The 16,236-nt window shown below is 42.8% G+C and overlaps 1 protein-coding gene across 1 annotated transcript in view; it reads right to left on the bottom strand.

Annotated features, from left to right (window-relative positions):
* Positions 1-16,236, bottom strand: part of USH2A (usherin) — a 407,070-nt gene that overhangs the window by 120,416 nt on the left and 270,418 nt on the right. Inside the window, exons 41-46 of the mRNA XM_054712927.1 lie at positions 13,675-14,009; positions 12,456-12,578; positions 8,151-8,314; positions 5,651-5,860; positions 4,115-4,317; positions 2,399-2,511 (exon numbers count right to left, since the gene is read on the bottom strand). Coding sequence (XP_054568902.1) covers positions 2,399-2,511; positions 4,115-4,317; positions 5,651-5,860; positions 8,151-8,314; positions 12,456-12,578; positions 13,675-14,009 — 1,148 coding nt within the window. The remainder of the gene's footprint in view (positions 1-2,398; positions 2,512-4,114; positions 4,318-5,650; positions 5,861-8,150; positions 8,315-12,455; positions 12,579-13,674; positions 14,010-16,236) is intronic.

The raw sequence follows: 16,236 nt of genomic DNA, 5'->3' as shown, positions 1-16,236 counted from the left end.
GCATCTGAATTGGTGGATTCCTTAAAGAAGGTAGCTCTCCTCAAGTAGGTGGGCATCACTCAATCAGCGGAGGGGCTGAATAGAACGAAAAGGTGGAGGAAGGGAGAATTCCGTCCATCTGCTCAACCCCTTGAGCTAAGCCATCAGTTCTCCACTCCCAGGCCTGGGCTAGGATTTCCACCATCAGCTCCTCCGAGTCTCAAACCGCTGGACTTGAACTTGGTCCAAAGCTTTCCTGAGTCTTCACTTTTGGTTTTGTTTCTCTGGAGAACCCAGAGTAATTATAGTTTCCAACCACTTTTTCATCAGAATTTCAGCTAATCCCAGGATTTCAGCTTTCAACCTTATCCAATCTTTCCCATCTTCACAAGCCTCAAAGCTTGCAAGACCTCAGACACCAGGGTTCCCTGCAGTGCAAATTAGCTTGTTTTATGTCATTATCCTCCTCTGCCAACCAACACTCTGGTTGTCTATTTCTCCACTGAACAATCATTTGCCTCTCCCTGCCAAACACTGCTTCCAGAATTGTGTCCAAATCTCTCTTCTGTTATCTGCGCTGTCATTTTCCTTGTTCGGTTGTTTAATATCCTTCCTAATGTTTTCTGCCATCAATTTAATATGTTTGGGGATAAGCAATCATCAACCACAACTACAAAATATTTTCCCTCAGTTATCATCTGCAAGAATCTCCTTAAAGCAAAGAAAATATTCTAGAGACAGACACCCATATGAGCATTTGTTAAATTTCTAACAAAGCTTACATATTATGTTTAGTTCCATATAATATGCAATCTAAGCTACATTCCATTGTGCCATTCACCTGGGTTTGAGTCATGGGGGTGCTAACAGGCTAGGAATTTGACAATCTTCGCCCCCACCCCTCACTCTAATTCTTCATGACCGAACTCAAATATCACATCTTCCATGATGCCTTTACTGATGATCGTGGGTAGAGTTTGGTATTTTTCTCTTTACACATTTCTTGCACCTTGTGAATTTCTGTTGCGGGTTTTCACATTGTCCTGAAAACATTTGTTTAGCACAGTGTCTCCCACAGTAGGTTGGAACTGTGAAAATTTAGAACCATGCCTTATTCTTCTTTGCATTACGTTTGCCTCTTTCATGATTGTAGCCACAGATGTGTTTGCTGAAAGAATAAAGGTCTCCAGTGTCCATTTAACTTGACCATTTTCCCCCTGGACAGTAAGCAATCCTCTGGAAAGTTGGGGGAAATCTGCTGAGGAGGTTATCAATTAATTAACACACCACCAATCAGATAGTTATCTCTTATGTGTCTGAGAGAAGTTGTGCCTTAGGAAGAGATATGATTTTGCCTTGAACAGCTAAGAACCCAATTACCTGGGTTTTTCTAATTACTTTTAATCACTTGTCCCCCCAAATTAGCACAGGCATTTTTAACTTATTTTTAAAACGACCTAAAATTTTTACTATGCTTTAAAGGAATCCTTCAGAACTGAAATATGTTAGAATAGGTTATTTTATTCAGCGTATGTGTATGTGGTATGTGTACGTGTGTGAGTGTGTGTGTGTGTGTGTGTGTGTGTGTGTGTGTGTGTGAAGGGTAATTCATTTGGCTGGAGCAAAAGTAGGTTTACAGTTGTTCATATGAAAAATAATACAATAATGAGTAAATAATAATACAAGAATAAACTGTGTGTTTTGCGTACTCATAATTGTAAGCCTACTTTTGCCCACCCCTGTACGATGTGAAAAGTGCCCAGACTTCTATTTCTCGTCTCCACTTGATATAGAGGAATGAACAACTGCTATCTCACTGGAATTGGGAAATCATGTTAAATCTCCTTTTTAGTATTTTTGTTATTGCTAATTTTGAATTGAAAAGAGACGCACTTTAAACTTACAGCCATTTCTCAACAACAAAAGCCTACAAAAAAAAACCAAAAGGATTCTACCCCAAACCTGATAAAATTGGTAATGGTTATCCAAACATTATCTCCCCCATTTATTTTACAGATATTTGTAGCTTTGGGGCAATCTGATAGAGGGAAGTCTAATATTTTCAAAGAGCTTCAGTCAGAAGGGAGTCATTCTAATTAAAATTGCGTTCCGTGTCTCACAAAAGGATTCACTGAAGGACACATTGAAATAAAGACACTCTTTCATGCTCTCAGCGTTTTGTTCACAGGTTACTAAATAAAGAGAAGTAAAGCTGGGCAAACAGGGACAGGGACATCAAAGCTTCAATGTCATGGGATGTGCCCATTGAGGATCAACCAAATAATGTCAAAAATTCACTCTACACACACACAGATAGCAACTTCTTAAATGACATTGTCATGACTGGGATGATAGCTTGTATTTTGATTTTCATTGTTTATGATCAGTTCTTTAGATTGAATGACAAAAAAATGTGTACCTCGAAGTGATGCTATGAATTGTGGGTGTTGGCATATCGCTTGGAGTGTCTTCCATGGTGGTGACCTGGGTTCCATTGCTTTTCACACAGGCATATTTTGTGCAGACTTCGACCTGCAAATAGTAATTTAGAAAAGCGTGGATCCAATTATTTTCAAAATCCAGATTGTCAATGACTGAATCTCACCCACCTTCATGTCATATGAATCTCTTAACAGCCTGTCGGGGTTAATTAAATATTAATTTTTGGTGTTAATTGACTCCAGAGGGACAAGTCATGGAGTGCAAGAATAGAGTGCAGAAGTGGGCTCAGGACAATTGATTTAGTGACTTAAATGGTGATGTGTAGTCCCTCTTTCCAACCATTCGGAAAGAGCCAGACATATCGATCTATTCGGAGCCCAGGTGAGGGAGGGAAGATGCCTAGGGGACAGTTTGCAAACATAATAGCCATCACTGTATACTGCTCTCAAGAGCTATAACCAGGTAGTATAATAATGGTACCTTCTGGAAGTTCTGACACTTTCCAACAAATGGCCTAAATGCGAATGTCTAATGAAAAACAAAAAAACACACAAGACCTAGAGAAGCCTTCCAATATGGCTGAGCTATTTTATATCCATTTGATCCAGCTGCAATTGTATTTTTACCTTAATCCCAAGAGAAAATCATCATTTACTTTTTTAATTCTGACCCCCTCAGATGAATAAAAACCGAGGAGGGTTTAAAAATTGGGTCCATCAAGCATTATTAAAACAAAAGAACACGTTCAGCAAGAGGAGGAGAGAGAATTGAATGTACAAAAGATTGAGACTGGAACATCCAAGAAATGACATCACTCTGTTCTCAATTCAAGGATAAACCAAAGAGGAACTAACTGTTCCTTTCCCAATGCTAAGTGACTTCCATTCATTGATGCCATAGAGTATTTTGAGGTGATATCTAGTAGATATTTAAACACTACCAAGGCCGTCCAATTAAGCCCCAAATCACCTAAAGGCAGAGGAACTGAAAATATACCTTCTGGTAATGGAATTAATGACAATAAAACTTCATACATATTAGGGAACATTTGACTCTGTGCATAATGAGGTAACTCAAAATCAACTCAACTGAATTTATTATGGAAATGATACGTGCCAAATATATGATGATGGGTACTTGCAGCAATAACTTCACTGAGTCCTCACAATTCCATTTTCATTTGTTTGCAAACTGAGGGTCAGAGAAATCAGGGAATCTGACTGAGTTGGTAAGATAGGAGATACCTCATTTGGGCTTTCATATACCCTATCGCCTTGTCCTCTAAATATAAAGTATACTTTAAGTTCTAAACAACTTAGAGGTATTCGAATGAATCTCTCCAGAAGTTCTTAATTTTGACTTTGGAGAAATATGTCAGTATTTTTTCTCATTCTTACAAATGCTAAGATAACTCGGGTGAAGTCATGGAAATCATGGGGGAATTAGTAACAATAACTGTCACTGTCCTCATCACACTTTTTCCCATATTATCATCACTCTCTTCTCTCTAGGGACTCACCTGTTTGCCCACCGTGCACAGATTTAACCCCGATCAACTTCCCTCTTTTCTCTCTCCTTCTCTACCAAACACATCACCTGTAACCAAGATGGAAGGTATACACTTGGAGACACAACCCGACGTCTTTTATGTAACATACCCACGAGCTTGACGATCAACCAGCAATGTTCGCACCTGAATGTCATAGACGGTGAAGGGAGACAGCCCTGGGAGGAGGAGGGACCCGGGCCCGTCCATTCCGGTCCTGTGGAGCCGGCTGTTTACATAGACGGAATATTCAGTGACGACGCCGTTTGGGCTGGAAGGCGACGACCAGATGACACGTACAGCTGTGCTGTTGACGATGACAACCTCTGGAGGAGGCATGCCCCGAGGCTCTGGAATTAAAGGGGAAAAATGGAATAAACTCCAGCTGTCTCTGCAAAAGCACTTATTAGAGCGCATGCAGATGAGTGTTCGGGTTCCGCGAAGGGGGCGTTGCTTATCGGCTCTCCACTGATGAAGTTATCACAGGCCTATTATACTCTCAGTTAGAAACCGTGAGAATTGGTGGTAAAAGGCTTTCCACCACCGGCGTAGTGCTAATCTTCGATGCTCTGTGACCAGTGGGGTACGATGATAAATGATTCACCCATCTGCACCACTAACACAGAGCTATTATTTGTCGCCTCTCCCATCCCTTCACTTCGTGTCTCCCAGGAAGAGGGTTGGGGGGGCGGGCGGGGAGGACAGAAGAAAATTCGCTCCTTAAGCAAAAAATAAAACTCAAATACATCGAGGCTGGTGGGACGTGAAAAATCATTTGCTGTGACTAGCTTGTAACTCAAGCAATATGAAGCGATAATGCAATATTGTCATTATGTAAATGATTTTGAATGTTGATTACCATAGGTAATGATGAAATCCAGCATGAGAAAAAAAAAATCTTGCTTGGCGTTAAATTACACAATTATTCGAGCGTGTCAGAAATAACTATGCGGAGACCTATTTTTATCTTAAGAACCCATCTTAACTGGCTGAAAAATTGTCCTTGTGATCCATTCTATTTTATAAACAAAAGGTGCCGACCTTTGCCTCCTCCGAGGGAAATGGGTTCCTCACTTAAAATGCTCTCCTAATGACCTGGAACACTTGCTTGGGAGGTAATGATATTATAATGTTTATAATGAGACTTTATAAAGCCAAAAAGATTAGAAAGACCATTCCGAACTCATTTCAGATGCACAAGTTGCTTTTCTCTGCGTCCTCCCCCTCGCTAGCTGGCTGCGGAGTGAGTCACAGGCAATTTTTCTCAGGGGCTGAACTTCCACCCACCATTTCTGGTGACTCAGGGAGGGCCCTCGCTGGGCTTGGCTGCAACGTTGAAAAGCATACTGTTCCTGAGAGCAAATCTTTGGGGGGGGGGGAAGTCTCTAAATGTCACCGTTTATTGATGGGAACTCGGCTCCAAACTAAGCATCCACGGAAAAGGACAGGAACAAACGGGGCTAATGTCCCATTATGAGAGCCCGGGGCTGCTGTCTCAATGGGACCGCTTATTGATCTGCCACTCGATGACAGCAAGCACTTAAGATTTTAGCCCTGACCCCCTTCCCTCCAACACCGGAAATTTTATAATGGAGGGATGACTGATCTCAGCCTCGGCAAGAATCAATCAATTTCACTCGCATCCCTGAAGCCCAGCGAGCATCCCTTGAAACCTGGACTCACCCCCATCGCAAGTGGTTGCGTAGAGGACATCGCTGGTGATGCTGTGGATGCCGTTGAAGACAGAGATCAAAATCCGATACTCCGTGTTTGGACTTAAGTGGCCAATGACATGAGCGTTTACATCCGGGAGGATTTTCAGAGATTCATTTGAGGTAGCAGAACTCCAAAAAAGCGTATAATACTCAACGTCACCTTGTAGGTCTTGAAAAGCTGTTAACGATAAACACACAACACCTTCAATGTGGCTGACCTAAAAGGGCCTCAGGGGGAAAAAGACAGAATAAACACTATGATTTGCTACTCCTAGAATGGATGAAAGAAAGCATATGGAACCTTCCTTATGGTTGCAATTAAAAAATATTTTTATTGACTTCAGAAAGAAAGGGAGAGAGGGAAAGAGAGATAAAAACAATGATGAGAGAGAATCATTGATTGGCCGTCTCCTGCACACCCCCTACTGGGGATAGAGCCCACAACCCGGGCACATGCCCTCACTGGGAAATGAACTGTCACCTCCTGGTTCATAGGTCAATGCTCAACCACTGAGCTATGCCAGCCGGGCAAGAGAACAATTATTAAGATTGCAAGAAGTAGGCGGCCCTTGCCCAGAGGCGTGACTAGTTAATGTCCTTAGGAGAGTAGGCTGCATAGGGAGGAAAATGATTATGCAACGATCCTTCCCATCACTGACCCGCCTCCACGAGTTAACCTTGGTGCCCACAAACAGTTACCTGAAACATGTCTACGGTGTGAGTGGGAATATCACAGATTGCATTACCTACCTCCCGAAGGTCAGAGGTGCGGATGAACCAGGTAATGAAACCTCAGCGAGCTGCGTCAGATCTATTAGGCCTGTCAGTTTTTATAAGCAGGCTCTCCTCAGGCCTGCGGTTATAACACCAGGGGCCTACAGGTGGGAAATTCAGCAGCCGGACCCCAACAGAAGCGTCCAAATGTCAGCTGGGGCACGGGGTGCCTGCCTTTATGAGGAGGCACTTAAGATGGACCAGGAAGGGAAGGAACTAGAGAGGAAGAGGGAGATGAGAGAAAATATATTCTACTGTCCATGAGACTCCAGCTCCAGATAAAAACTGTGTATTTTTCCCAGAGGTGTCTCAGAGGGTGTCATAAGTGTCAACTGACGGACATTCTTCCATTTAAATGGCTTAAGATCCCAATAGAAGGGACACGTAAGACCTTATAAACCTAGAAGGATAGTCTTTTGCAAAAATGGGTGTTACTGGCATCGCAGATCAACATAACCGGTACTAATTTTAATTTACAATGAATGTCATCTGATACTGGTTTCAATTCACAACTGATACAACATTGGGGCAGATTCACACAGAGGTTCTAAAATGAAATGGAAAGTGTGTCTCCTCTTAGGCTTTAACAAAACCCAAGACTGGATCAGAATCCCAACGGGGAGTCATGTCACACCTTTCTGTATTAGAGCAGATGACAACCCAAGTGGGTGCAGTTTTCTTGCGTTAAACATATAGTTGAATTGGGGCTTTGCAAGTCCGATATTTCTCAATATTTGGTAACATTCTAGCAAGTTTTGATTCAATTACTTGCCGGATTTGAACTAATGCTTATAGGAATGATTATAATACATATATCTATGATATGATAGATACAGTATTGCTTTTTAAAATATATTTTTATTGATTTCAGAGAGGAAGGGAGGGAGAGACAGAAACATCAAAGATGAGAGAATCCTTGATTGGATGCCTCCTGCACACCCCCTACTAGAGACCGAGCCTACAACCCGGGCATGTGCTCTGACAGGGAATCGAACAATGACCTCCTGCTTCATAGGTCGACACTCAACCACTGAACCACACTGGCTGGGCATTTTTGTTATTTTCTGGTGGAGATAATGGATCACGGTGAATTAAAGGTGAGCTCTTAAATGCTCCTCGACCGACCAAGGAGATCTGAAATTTCAGCTACTGCAGTTTCTAAAGTTGCAGGGGAAGACTGGATCCATCTGCAAACTCTCCCAATGGCCTGCGCAGAGGTGATCCGAATGGGGCCAGGGTGGGCCCTGTGTCACTGAGCACGTCCTGGCTGACAGCCAGGCTGTCTTTCCTGTCTCGGGCTGGAATCCTGCCTACAACCAGGGCTGAGGATGACACACTGGGAAAACTCACTCCCATTACCGCCACCCTGGGAACCGGCTCTCGCTAATACAGCACGAGTGACGAGATGCGGGGCCGAGTTCTCTGCGGGGAAGTGCACATACAATGGGATGCTGTTCCCAATGAACACCCGGGCATTCCCATCACAGCTGCTGGACACCACAGTCCAACCCAAAAGGGACAGCGCAAGGGAGAGAAGGCCCAGGAGGATGGAGGAGGAGGAGAGAGTCGGCCTCTGAGGAACAGCACAGGGACCTCAGCTTTTGCTGTGTTGGCTTTGGAACCTGTTCATTTCAAATTCACGGTGGCACCCACGTGTTAAGGGGAAGTAAACACACGGCGAGCAGCGTGCTTACTTGGTTTGTCCCACCGCACGTCCAGGGCCGAGTGGTTGAGGACAGTCACCGAGCCCCTGGCTCCTCTCTGCGGCAGGCCAGCCCACGTCGTCACCGTCGCTTCCTGGCTGGGCGTAAAACCCACGCTGTTGTGGACAAAAACTTTATACGCATACGTGGTGAACCTGCAAGGTTTGTAGAAGAGACCCATATAAATTTCTCTTTTACAGGAAACAAAACACAATTTCCTTGTTCCTCACAAAATACAGGATTTTTCTGCACAAAATGCACAATTTTCTTTTTCCTCTTAACAATATACATTATCTTCTTTTTCTACACACACACAAAAAAAAACACACAACAACAACAACCCCTCCCCCACACACACACACAAATCCTTATTTTTTTTAACTCTTGAGCCTTAACCAAAGTCTCAGGAAAATACTTTATTAGGACCACTAAGCACAGACGGCTAGTAAAAACCAGCGTGGCTTATCGTCTCCCCCTCTCACTGTTTTGGGAAGTGATGAGGATTAAGACCCATTCAAGTTGCAGGTGCAAATCTGGCCAGTTTTCTATCTGCATTCCATCTAGAGTTTCACGCTCCCCTTTTGGGAAACTCATCCACTTTCAAATATCAGAATCTCTCCTCACCATCCTCTTCCTATACCTATGCTTCTTGCCCCACATCTCACTGGCAGAGAGATCAATCCTTAAGTTAAATCCTAACTGGGACGGAAGTGAGCAACATCCCCCGCTGGCTGAGAGTCTGGCCACAGTGAGCCCTATTCTGCCTTCGTGGGACGATAGTAACTTGAGTTAACCCTGTGGAAACGGAATCTTGCTTTGTAGGCGGAGGAAGCCTGAGGCTGTGATGGGGACTTTCCAAGTCACACATTAAATGGATGAGTCAAGCCACCGATCCTTGACTGGAATTGAACCCGGGACCCATCAGTAAGAGGGTCGATGCTCTATCCACTGAGCCAAAGGCAACAGGGTTACTTAGGATTTTTAGCAAGTGATAAATAGTCTACATGACTAAGACGCGTGAGAAGTAGTAATAATAGTATTTATTGACTATTTAATGTGTGTTAGAATGTTTCTACATGTACTAACTCATTAGTTCCTCACAATTACTAGAAAGTGCTATGATGAGACCTATTTTGAAAAGGAGGAAAGTAAGGCTCAAGGAGTTAAATCATTTGTTTAAGTCGTCAAGGTAGTAGGCGGGGGATTACAAATTCAAACCTGGACAGTCAGATCCCAGAGCCTGCTCTTCTAACCATCATAGCGATGACAGCAGTAATGCCGATCGTTGATAACCTGATCTGCCCCGTCTTGGCATATCACAGGGGTTAAACTTGAGGTATTTTTCTAGTGGAGGGGATGGATTTTTACTTACACATCCAAACAGTCTCGCCAGATTTCCTGTGTCACCACTAGTAGGAATTGGAAGGATGGGGAGTTGGGGTTAAGAGGGTATTAAGTCTGTGACAATCGAATGAAACGAAGCTAATGGCTCACATGGGAATTGAACCCGAGACCTCGGCTTCATTAGCTCTCCCCCTGAGTAAAACACTTTTAATTGTGTTTTACTCCACAACATGGCTTAAAAGAAATTTAGCTAAGGTCAGGGTGCCTAATCTCCTACAAAATTTGAATTTTTCTTCTATATACCTGATATTATATATTAACTAATCTTTATGACTTTAAAGTGAGTCATTTTTTGGCTCTTTTCTATAAGTGAAATTAACGGCACCAGATGGCACTAAATAGGTGAATTGTAAATAAATTCTGTAAGTCCTTATTTCTTCCAGTGATACACAAAGCTATTTCATTATAATTTAGGAATGGTGAAATGCACAATTTATGCCTGCGTAAAAGAAATGTAGGTCACATAGGTATGTGTAATTACAATGCCCGTTTTCAAAGTGATATTATAATTTTAGAGATAGCTTTAGAGCTTCTCTGCTTCAAATAATAAAATTAGCTGCCACACTTTACAGATAAGAAAACTGAGGCCTTTCGAAGGTAAGTGGCTTTGCCTAAGAGTACACAACTAGTTAAGATGACTAAGTGAGTCTCCAGTTTCCTCATTTCTAATATTAAGTTCTCACCACCAACCATGGTTTTATTTAAATGAGAAATCAGTAGGCATCTTACTTGACGTCATGCATTTGTCTTTAGCATTTTCTTACTTTTCCTGGTGAAGTTAAAATTTAAAGAAATAGCATCTTGAAATCTTAGATAAAATACTTCCTTACACTGTTTTCATTGTACCTAAAACCTAATCTTTATGCAAGTATACAGACCCATGACTCTATATGTCAGTTCATGTATATATCACTTTACATTTAAAAAGAATTGTGTTAGTGTGCTTACAGTGTTTTTAAAGTCACTTCAGGTATATTGGTTTTTGAGATGGACTTAGATGTTGATTGTTATTATCATACTAGAGGCCCAGTGCATGAAATTCGTGCATGGGTAGGGTCCTTAGGACTGGCTGGCGATCAGGGCCAATCTGCGGGGCGACCGACGAGGTGATTGGGGGGTTCACCTTGGCCGGCCTGGTGCTGCCCCCTCACCGGCCCCACCCCCCGCCGCTACCACCAGTCACCTCCCTCTGCGGGGTGACTAGTGGGGCAATCAGGGGGCCCTTGCTGACAACTGCCTAGGCCGGGTTGGGGCTTATGGGCTGGGGGCAGCTCCTGCATTGAGCGTCAGCCCCCTGGTGGTCAGTGCGTCATAGCAGCCAGTGGTTCCGCCAGTGGGTTGATTTGCATATTAGGCTTTTATTATATAGGATGGGACATTCCACTTAGCTAATAATAAAAAAATACTTTTAAAAGAAAAATGCTAGATTAACGGGCTTCATATACTCATGCAAAACTTATGGATATCAACTTCTTCTCAAAATATTGTGTTCCCTACGTTTGTCTTGAAAAATGTACCATTTCAAACCCTGTAGGAAACAGTTCTTGAAATCTGAAGAGTGAACTAACATATTGAGTCTATACTGTAACTAGTAAAACCAATTGTTTGAAGGTCAATTGAGAAATTCCGGACTGTCACAGGAGTTATTCCCTAAATGATTTATTTGTTGAAACCATCCTCAAGCCCCTCCCTTTACCAACACACAGAAAATGGTAAACTTGTTGCATTATAAACATGACTATGGCGTTTTTCCTTGTAAAACATAATATAAATTAAAATCTTATTTCTAGAACCATACTCCTCTCAAGGTTCAGTTGCTATTATTCAAGTGAAGTAGAAAACCAGGTTCAGTTTAGATGATGGTTTTTTAATCTGTTTACTTACTGAGTAGATAATTTAGATAAAGGAATGAATGGATGGATATTTCAGCTGATTCAGTCCAGGAGGAGCAAGGGCGGGGAAGTCCAATAAGGGAACTTCTAGTTCAAGACCCAAAGGGTGATCACTCAGTCAGGGAGATGACAGCAATGGGAGCAGCTGGGAGTGAGGGGTGCATGTGAGCTGTGCCAGGAGAAATGCTAATGTGGACCGAGCACAGAGGCCAGGTGAGGAGGCGGTGGGACACCGGGCCGGTGCTCTAAACAGTATTCAAGTAGAATTACTCAGTGCTGAGTCTACAGAAGTAACCTCATAGAAAACGTGTCTGCAACGTTTTCTTAAAGGAATACCTGTGGTGCTTTAAAATTTAATTATGTTGCTTGGACTCATGAAGGGGTAGAAATCATCTAGTCCCATTGGATCTCCTCATTTCATAGACAACAGAAGGAAAGCCAGAGAAAGTAAGGGACTTGCCTAAGGTCACCAAGCCAGTTCTCTCACAGGATGGAACAGCACCCACGTCTCCCCGCTCATCTGTGCAATCAATCCCCTTCTGACATCGCCTGCTGGCTACTCCTCATTTCTCCCAACTCTAGACTGAATTCTTTCAAGTGCCCAGCTTGTTAACAAAATAATGTCTGTGGACTGTAGTAACGATGTATAACAATTATTCTCCAGAAACAGCACACAGCTGACGAGTGCCCACTGTTACCCCAGTTTCATATATGTTCAAGATTGCCAAGTTCCTCTGAATCTTAGGTTTTCATGTCTTGCTGGAGCTGTGACAGAGGCAGTCAGTTACCCCAAGTTCGAGTTCAAAAGGCTCATTTTAAGACACAAACGTGAAGCAGGCTGTCTGTTTCAGCCCTATGACTAACGGGGCAGATAACGACCAAATGCGTTTCGCTGCGTAACTGATAACATGCGCACACAGTGAAGACGCGACGATACTTAACTATTCAACATGCTCTGAGCTCAATGCTAGCACTTGTTTTCATAGTTTTGTAATCTCACCTGCTAAGACCCTTATCTTCATAAAACCGCTGGGTTCCTGAGTAAATATTGTGCCACAGATTTAAATCTTCTGGGGGATTTGATGCAAGTGGCTGCTGGATTTTACGTCTCAGAAGCTCATATCTAAAGCAAAAGACAAGCAGAAACATTGGGATTATCTCAACTCATGTTATTGCCAAAATTCAGGTGTTTTGTGGGATGAGTATGTGATGTGTGCGTAAATGTAAAGAACACATCTTCATTTATGATTACAGTGTGTGTGTTTTTGAAATTATTTTTTCCTGACTCGAGTTTCAAATAGTCAATTATTTTGAAACCATCAACTACATTTGCACTTTTCTGCTATTAGTGAGAATGGTCACATTTTAAGATTTCTTACATGTCAGGTTTGCCAAGATTTTCCTGCCAGTTTCACACAAAGCAGAAATAGAAAATGCTTATAAAGTTCATGATTTTCTAAGACTTCAACTGTCATTACTTTATAAAGTGATAATATTATCAACTCCACAATCTTGGCTAAGGGTCAAGCCACTTCAGAACCACTCTTTTCTTTCTTCTTATCTGTGCCCCTGACCACATTCTCTATAGGTTTCCAGGTAGTAACAACATACCAAAGAATTATGTGCTGGCTTTGGGATTTTGAGACACATTTGTGTAAATGTATCCTTTAGAACATGCATCAAGTTTTCCTGACATATAATAAAAATACACTCTGAAAAATCAAGGGAAGGATTATGTCAAGAATCATTGGAGAATAATAGTTGTTGTTTCAAGGGTTTTTAGTTCTTCACAAAATTAGAATATAGCCCAGCCGGTGTGGCTCAGTGGTTGAGCATCAATCCATGAACCAAGAGGTTGCTGGTTCAATTCCCAGTCAAGGCACATGCCCGGGTTGCAGGCTCAATCCCCAGTAGGAGGCAGCAGATCGACATTTCTCTCTCATCGATGTTTCTATCTCTCTATCCTTCTCCACTCTTCTCTCTTCAAATCAATAAAAACATATTTTAAAAATTAATAGGTTTCTATCTTGATGAACTTGTATGGTTCTGTCTAAGTCAGGATACATAATATGCAATTGTATGAGATTTATGAGTGGGGGAGAGCCAGTAAGGAATTGATTCTATGTTCATACATGAGTTACAGCTTCCTTCCTTCCTTCCTGGAGAGATGAGCCCACAGCAAAATCCAAAGCACAAAATCCAAAGTCCCTTTTTCTTACCTCAAATCAGGTCCATTTGGCCTGGATGGTGGCTGCCAAGAAGCCCTAGCATACGATTCACTGAGTGGGACCACGGACAGCGGCTGAACACCTTGAGGTGGGGAGGGGTGAGTTGTCACGTGGGTAGGAGAACTCTCTGTGCATCCTCCTAGATGCCCAAGCCCCCCTGAGCAAGCCACGATGCTGACCGAGTAATCAGTGAAAGGAGTCAGACCAGTGATGACGTGGCTTAACACGGCAGGAGTGACATTCATTATTGTGACGTGAGGGTCGGGCATACGGATCTCGTAGCTAAGCACGTCTCCATTCTGGATGAGCGGGGGCTTCCACGTGACCTGGAGGAGAAGATAAATAGAATCAGTGTGACGACACAGGAACAGAGCAACTGAAGTTCACCAGGCCTGGAATGTCGCTCTGTCTGGTTTTCAGTGAAGTTGCTTGTTAAATGCCTACTTTTAAAAATATATGTATTTTTATTGATTTCAGAGAGGAAGGGAGAGAGAGAGATAGAAACATCAATGATGAGAGAGTCATTGATTGGCTGCTTCCTGCACACCCCCTATTGGGAATCAAGCCACAACCTGGACATGTGCCCTAACCTTGAATTGAACCGTGAATCAAACTGTGACCTCCTGGTCCATAAGTCAACATTCAACCACTGAGCCATGCCAGTTGGGTACAAATGCATATTTTTGCATGAGACAGAGGTGAGGGCTTGGCAATTAGAGATCTCCAGGAACTAAGGGAAATGCCATTCCCTGGGTTCGGCTTTCCGTCTTGATACTTTCTAGGACCGTCAGACCAGTACACACCTTGGTGATTCATCGCCCGGTGGGGGACCTGGAGCACACAGAGCACACACGGAGACAATTCACACATCCACGCGCATCCACGGGGCAGCGAGCAGCAGGGGCTGATCGTTTTCCTGTTTATAACTCAATTACACGAAACGTCAGAACCTCTTGCTTCGCATCATGAGTGTGCACTCTAAAAGTGTAACTACTTTTACTTTATTTTTGGATGGTGATGGGGGGGATCATTATTTGCATTTTCTGAGGATGCACACTTGGGTTCCTATATTTTACTTGTGCATAATGTAGAAAGTAAAAGACAACACCCCCTATTCGCAAAGATCAGAGATGCACAGAGAGCTTTGACAAAGGCGAGCCAAGGATGACTGTTTAACTCATGGGCTTGCGCATCAGACAAAACAACAACGTTTGATAATGGAATCCCATGTGCTCTGGTCCTCTCCTCTTCTGGCTAAATTCTGCAGGGGCATAATGGCAACACATTCGTGCTCTCAGAGGAAAAAGACCCTGGAAAAAAGTGCACAGGCCATGAAAAACATCACTTATGCATATGCCACCCTCGTTCATCTCTTATTGTTGCCTCTCGATGTCCCTGACATTTTAGAGTATATCTTTCAGCTCCTAAATAGACTATAAGCTTCCTGAGAGCAGGTCCAAGTTTGCTACCCATGTACTACCATGCCCGCAGAGTTCAGTAAGTAACTGTGATCATGGCTGATTGAAATATATATTTTTGCCTTAGCATGCAAATATTTTAAAATTTTAAAAGACACATTTCTGCAAATGGGTATATGAATTTTCTACATTTGTAATCTCATACAAAATCAAAGTCAGAAGGGAGTAATAAAAAAATAAGAATAGCCCGACTGGCGTGGCTCAGTGGTTGAGCATTGACATATGAACCAGGTGGTCACGGTTCAATTCCCTGTCAGGGCACATGCCAAGGCTGCAGGCTTGAGCCCCAGTAGGAAGCATGCCTAAGGCAGGCAATCAATGATTCTCTCTCATCACTGATGTTTCTCTCTCTCTTTCTTCCTCTCTAAAATCAATTTAAAATATATTGCCGAAACCGGTTTGGCTCGGTGAATAGAGCGTCGGTCTGCGGACTGAAAGGTCCCAGGTTCGATTCCGGTCAAGGGCATGTACATTGGTTGCGGGCACATCCCCGGTAGGGGGTGTGCACGAGGCAGCTGTCAATGTTTCTCTCTCATCGATGTTTCTAGCTCTCTATCCCTCTCCCTTCCTCTCTGTAAAAAATCAATAAAATATATTAAAAAAAATAAAATAAACTTAAAATATTTTAACAAAAAAATAGGTGAGAATGACGATTAAGACTCAATTCCTTTTACGTTGGTTCAAGAACACCCTTAGCAAAGCCGTGCCTGGACACGACCCAGGTGACACCACTTTTCCTGGTGGCAGCCTTAGAGACTCAGCTCGCTGGCTGGGCTGATCTGTCTCTCAAGTGGGCGGAGAAGCCATGGGTATTGTTTCATTCCTGGATGAGGTCACAAAATCGAAGAAAAGAGGGAATTTAAAGAAAAAGAAAAAAAAAAAAGCCAGGCAACTTGCTTTGGAGACTTTTTGATTATCACTGATGAATGAATGAAACAGAATTGTGCACTGAGCCATCCTTCTTCTAAAAGTATTTGTTCTTTTTTCCAGGCCTGCCTATGAAATATCTGTTGGAGAGAATCCAGAACGATGCCCATCACACAGCTCTGCCTTTGTATAGGGGACATGATGACGT

Source organism: Eptesicus fuscus, chromosome 24 (genome assembly GCF_027574615.1).
Source record: "Eptesicus fuscus isolate TK198812 chromosome 24, DD_ASM_mEF_20220401, whole genome shotgun sequence".
NCBI lineage: Eukaryota > Metazoa > Chordata > Mammalia > Chiroptera > Vespertilionidae > Eptesicus > Eptesicus fuscus.
Note: the sequence above shows the minus strand (reverse complement) of the source record. Positions and strands in the feature narration are given on the sequence as shown.